Source organism: Dreissena polymorpha, chromosome 1 (genome assembly GCF_020536995.1).
Source record: "Dreissena polymorpha isolate Duluth1 chromosome 1, UMN_Dpol_1.0, whole genome shotgun sequence".
NCBI lineage: Eukaryota > Metazoa > Mollusca > Bivalvia > Myida > Dreissenidae > Dreissena > Dreissena polymorpha.
In genome coordinates, this window is record NC_068355.1 from 44,064,391 (window position 1) to 44,070,722 (window position 6,332).

The following is a 6,332-nucleotide window of genomic DNA, read 5'->3' on the forward strand; positions in this document are numbered from 1 at the left end:
ATTCAGCAACGTTTGGCATTTCATATATCATAATTTATTATATCTTTAAGTGGCAATAAGACCTGCAGTTTATACATTTATAGTTTTAACCATTATGAACAGAAACAAACATCTACTATTCTACATGTACATGTAGGTTAGTCAATTTGTTCAGAACTTGATATAAATTACCAATAGTATGATCCCACAATGGTTGCAGTTCCAAATTAGCAGGTTACCGGTAACCATTAATAGTGATCAAGTATTTAACTACATGTTTTATTGTACACATGTAAACAGCATGATCATAGACACTGGCCCGGATAGTGAGGGGTAAAAGATTCGAGTTCCGATTTGGCTGTACAATTTTCCCATCCTGCAACATTTGGTGCCCAATGTGGGGCCATGGCACAAGCCATTCTCAACAAAATCTGTTCATGGTTTGAATGGATCAGGTTTACAATGATCCCTGTGACTTGAATTCTCGAACAAATTCCAGCTTGCCAGAGGAGAATGTCAGTGCACGAACTTAATGATTGACACTAAAGGAGAGATGTTTTGTGGCGTATGATTAGCTCAATAAAAAGAGCAAGGGGTCCCAGGTTTAAATCCCGGACTGACTACACAATTTTCTCATCCTGTGTCATCTAAACATAAAATACCATAGTATATTTACCATGCACACTATTTATTATGCTCGAGCATTAATTATGTGTATAATTTTTACCACAGGAGTTTGAAATTCTATTCATAAAGCTAATATTATGGCAAATTAATGAAAAAAATACCCCGATATAGTAGTCTATGTACTATATAGGGGTCTATTTTTTATTATTTAGCCATTAGATTATTAGCTTTATGGATAGAATTTCAAACTCCTGTGATTTTTATTGAAAAGCATTAAAAGCAATATACTGAACAAGCACAGAAGTAGCATGTCGAAAGTAATTAATAGTGCTTGGTAAGTATTAACACGGACTCTAGATGTCAATATACGCTCCGTGGTATTAAAACACATAAAATAAAGTTGACTAGCAATATTTCAGCAATACACTTGCAAATTTGTAAATGTGATAATTATCTTCATACAATGATACAGTAAGCATATCAAAAATAATTATTATGTAATTAGTTTTTTTTTCAAAAGATTATCATGCTTTTCCAACATGCAGACTTACGATATATTCCCATAGTCAGCTATTTCATTTGATTACACATTTAAAAAAAAACATACACGATATGAAACTTTCAATGTATTTCGAGATTAACACCCGCTTTTCATAACCATTTCGGTCTTAGTTTACATTTTAGCGGGGCGATGCTATCTGCGTAAATGGGCATGGAAATAGTTCTCATAATTGTTATTAAATATGTCGATTAATTAACAATATATGCAGTTTTTAAAGGTAATTACTTTAAAATATTATGAATGGGGTCCTAGATATTTCCATGAAAGAGCTAACAATTCCTTTGATGTGTTTCGTCAAGATTCCTGGCATTGAGTCCGTTGCAGAGATGTATGATGAGGCACGAACGACAACTCTGCTAGGAGAATGGATAAACTGCTGTATTCCATATAAATGATCAAGTTACTAGCACCAAACAAACAATGCACTATGGTTTTCAACACAAAAATAAAGTTGAAACACATGTTCGGTCTAAGGACACTATGGTGTTGAACAGTATAGTGCAAAAACGCAGTTTGGTCATTAAGTGACAGGAAAGTGCGATGCAACACGACCCTTTCCGTCTCCTGAAAGCCCTTTCAGAGGAAGAGACTCTTTCTGCTTTGCATTAAAAAATTATAAGTGCATGTAGCAAGAATAAACTCGTATTTACAAGATAAAGAACTATTTATTACGTAGTTCTCTCTGTTCAAACTTACTCTCTAGCATACATCTACACACTCAATAGCATTTGTATGATATCTCACAGCTCCTATGTTCCATCAAAATCATAATAGTAGCAATAATCAATTATGTGTCATGTGCAAATCATAATTATGCAACAACTATGCATATATATACAACAATGAAGGTTATCTTTAGCATAGTGACAATGTCTTGAACAAGCTATTCTTAGACAAGGAACTTGCTATAAACATTGACTTAAATACGCGTTTTTTTAAATTATAAGACACAATTATCATCATTTTCTTTCAATTTGTTTCACACTCATTAACAGTGTGCATTGGAAATGTGTTCAAGCTAGCAAATATCAAGCCTTGCATAAACTGCATGACATTGATGTGGAATATAATACTCCTAGTGGACGAAGTTTTATTGGGAACTGAATTTTCGAAATTATGAATATATGTTATTCAAGTTTGTATTCTGATTCGTCTATGGCCATTGTATCTATTTGTGCTTCCAGGAGCATGCGCCGTTAGCCTGCAAAACATATCAATCTGTATCAGTACCGTACAACAATAACGTTACACAAACATATAAGCTCTTCTTTAAAAAAAAATATTAAAAAAAAACTTAATCCGAATATTTGAATCTGATGCATACTTAACTGTTTTGAAATAAGTGTGTCCCCCTTGACATGTACGTCATTACTTCTTACAACAATATTGCTAGCATATACATTAACAACAATACAATAATCATGATATTTGCGAAAATCTGGAATACATCATATTTGTCTTCATAGATTGGAGGTAAAGTAAAAGGCGTTGCGGGCCGGCCAGGAGAGGTGATAGTGGCGATTGCAGACGAAGAGAAGGCGCTGTTTGTCATCTGCGGGTCACGTGGTAAGGGCACGTTGCGACGCACGTTTTTAGGTTCTATCAGCGACTACGTGCTGCACCACTCCCACGTGCCTGTCTTCATATGCAAACACAAGGACTTTCACAAGGATCTTGGGACGGGGTCGCCGTCGCTGAAGCATCGCATCATGAACTCACCGCTGTTCAAGAGAAAGAACAAGGACTCGCAAAATGAGGAGAGAACGAGGACGGCTTCCGAATCAAAGGAATGAAATGAAGACTAGAGTACATTTGAATAGCCCTTATTAATATGCGAATTGACTCCGCGTGCAGTTGTAGATACAATTTCATGAAATAAAACATATAGACGTATTTTATTTAAAGGGACTTAATCACAGACCTAAGCATTTTGTAAAGTGTGTATGTACATGCGTAAAATTGCTAGATTTTTAGTCTCGAAACTATACAGTTTCATTATAAAAAGAGTATATCATTTCTAAAAAACATAGAGAGAAACAAGTTTGCAAATAGCTCAAATCTCATAAAACTTAAAGGCTAATGCCTTAACCACTCGGCCATCCGCATTTTTACACACTGTCAGTCAATATAATGAAACATTATATTAGTGATCCACGTGCTTTAGATCATTTAACATGACAACATAATAATTCCAGATTATGCATTCGTTTCTTTGTTTTGCATCGCTTTGTAGCTTTATCAATTTAAAACTTTTATAATTCATTAACGAATCTGTAATTTTGGAATTATGCTAAATCACAGTATTTCATTGCATGATTTATTGTGTGAATGTGCGACAAAGCAAAGTCTTATACATAATATTAATCATGTAGTTCCTAATCACTTGCGATATAGAAGTTCGTGAATTTGGTGTGTTTTATTTTGTGTATATGTGTCAACAAGTTGGAAAATTTTAATTGCGACAATATGTGAATAAGTTCCTTATAAGGTTACTTTTTACAAAAAAATGAACTAACACTATTTACTTGTAATGTTAAAATAAGTAACTTCCAAAATGTGTTAAGTTTATGAAAAATTTTTTTGCGAAATTATGCAAATGCTATCCCTTATACTTTTGCAAATAAAATATGAGCATTGCTTGCAATAAATTATTTCTTGTTTGTCTTCAGTCATGCTCAGTTTAAGGGGTGTTGCGGTAGTTTATTTAACCGAGGATATATTTATAGCAACACCGATGATGCTATTATCACAACTCGATATTTGTGTTATCAGTATCATCAGAAATGACCGAGTTGGTTCGTCAAACAATTGTCAGTAGTTCGATCCCTGGTGGGGTTAACTTTTTTTTTCTTTCTTTAATTTCATTCTTGTTTTATACTGGAGCTCTTCAGTCCTGTTGTTTACATTTATCAATTCAAAGCTGGGCTCCCACTGCCGATCAGATCAACTCGATCAAGCCCGACCAAGCGGTCGGGTACTGGTCTGGTTCGGTCGGCATGAGTGGTCGGGGGCGGTCGGGTAGGTCTGCATTGGTCGGGCTACCTACCCGATATTTTTTGACATGAGTAGAGGTCGAGTAGGAAATGGATCTAGAAGCGCTCGGGAAGTGGTCGTGTATTAGTCGAGTAGAAGATCGAGTTGATCGTGAAGCAATCGTGTGGCGATCGGATTGACATCTTTTGCACGATCTGTACCCGATCCGCTCGACCTCTACCCGAGTTATTTTAGATAGCAACACGATCCACTCGACCTCTATTCGATTTGATGTACAGATTTACTAGACTGCTACCCGACGGCTACTCGACCGTACACAATCACTTCCCGATTGCTATTCAACCATACACGAGCTCTGTACCCGATCCGCTCGACCTCTACCCGAGTTCTTTAAGATCGCTTTGTACGACTGTAGTACGACCATCACGATCTGGTCGTGTGAAGATCTGGTGGCGATCGAGCTGATGTCCACTTGGTCGAGCTGAGATCGTATAGGGCTCGCACATAGGTCGAGATGATCGAGCGGAAATCGGAAAGATGGTTGAGTGGACGTCGTGAATGAGTCGTGTGGGGGTCGTGTGTTATCGACAAGAGGTCGAGAAGAAGTCGTGTATACCCTTTTTAGTCGAGCTTGGTCGGGAAATTTCGGTGATCGGGATGATCGAGTTGATCGGATCGGCAGTGGGAACCCACCTTAAAGCATTTAATCGCAAACTTCAAAACATACCGAAATATGTGAACATGTAAGTTATTAATGATTAAGGTCGAGTTTGATACTATATGGTATTATGTTTGTGATTAAATATTGGTGCGAATGCTATATGCCTACCTACCGGGGGCATAAAACAATAGCCATGGCCTGTTTATCTATCCAGTGGCATAAATTAAACAAACTTTGTAGGAGACTTTTTGATGTCACTTACCAAAAAACAAAGCAGTGGGCCTTTTGGTTTCAGAGAAGAAGAGTTTTTGAGTACGTTTGTGATATAAGTCTATATTAAACCGTTATGACCCAAGGGGCATGGTATAAACTTACAAGAGTACAACAATTTGTCAGATTTTTGTCAGATATTACTCTCCTGGCATTTGTCGTTTCAAGGATGATGTTTTAAAATTATTTTGTCTTCCGGGGTATTATATCAGGACCATTATATTTCTGATGTCAAATACCAAAACATAAAAGCTTCAAAGCTGTGAAACTTGCTGGACTAACATATTTTCTCTATAATAACCGCTGTCCGGAGGTTTTTTACGCAACGCTTTCAGATATTGAGCTGATTTGTGTTATGTGAGTCTACATACATGACCTACAGATGAAGTATGATATTCGTTCCGGTGCATTTATTTTTGGCGAAGTTATGGGTCTTGAGCTTAACAATTTTCTCTAAAATAGCTGCTGTGCGGCATCAAAGCTTAGTAGTGTCATTGTGTTTCACAAACACAGGTCTTATTTAAATAAAGACTTTATAAAGAACTTACTTTTCTTCTCTGAACCACAAAGTTAAGAGGTGTAATATTTGGCGTGTTACATAGTGGCATAGTTCTCTACTACGTTTGTTCAAATGATGACACTGAGGTCAAAATTCGCCATTCCCGGGAAGTCGGGTTGCGCAAAAAATATTGCTTAGCAACAAACAATAAAAAAAGAATAGGACCCGATTTTTCATATTTAATGTCTGAAACTGAAACTACACGGTTCAGAGCTCTTATGGTTGGTATGTAGCATCCGATAGTGGTACACTAACTCGTTTCTTCAAATCATGCCATTGGCTTTAAATATTGTCCACGCTCGATTGGATTATCATATGGTTTGTATGAACCTATATTTACAATCTTAAATTACAAGACCCAGCAGAGTGTTGATACGTATAAACCCTTGAGATTTAAAACTGTTTACGAAAGCGGCTTACAATACATTAATATGGCAAACAACATAAATGAAAAGTGTTTTTGTAGAAAGAGAATCTTGCGAAGTATGTTTTCAACTTTAAATAAGATTCAAATGTATTTTATTAAAAGTGTGAGTAAAGTTTAACGGATATCCCACTTATCAAAGCTAAAATAAACTTACCCAGTTGTATATATTTACAAATGCCGGATTTGTGAAGAAATGATACAAAAATATTCAAGATACATATGTATAGTAAATATAGAGAGAAAGTTAGTTCCT

At 36.1% G+C, this 6,332-nt stretch overlaps 1 protein-coding gene across 3 annotated transcripts in view; it reads left to right on the plus strand.

The window, feature by feature from the left end:
* The window catches only part of LOC127878679 (universal stress protein Sll1388-like), a 131,766-nt gene extending 127,947 nt beyond the window's left edge, over window positions 1-3,819 (plus strand). For all 3 annotated transcript variants that reach the window (XM_052425220.1, XM_052425211.1, XM_052425214.1), the window contains exon 4: window positions 2,635-3,819. In XM_052425220.1, the coding sequence (XP_052281180.1) occupies window positions 2,635-2,961 (327 nt within the window). In that variant the 3' untranslated portion in view covers window positions 2,962-3,819. The remainder of the gene's footprint in view (window positions 1-2,634) is intronic.
* The last annotated feature ends 2,513 nt before the right edge of the window (window positions 3,820-6,332 follow it).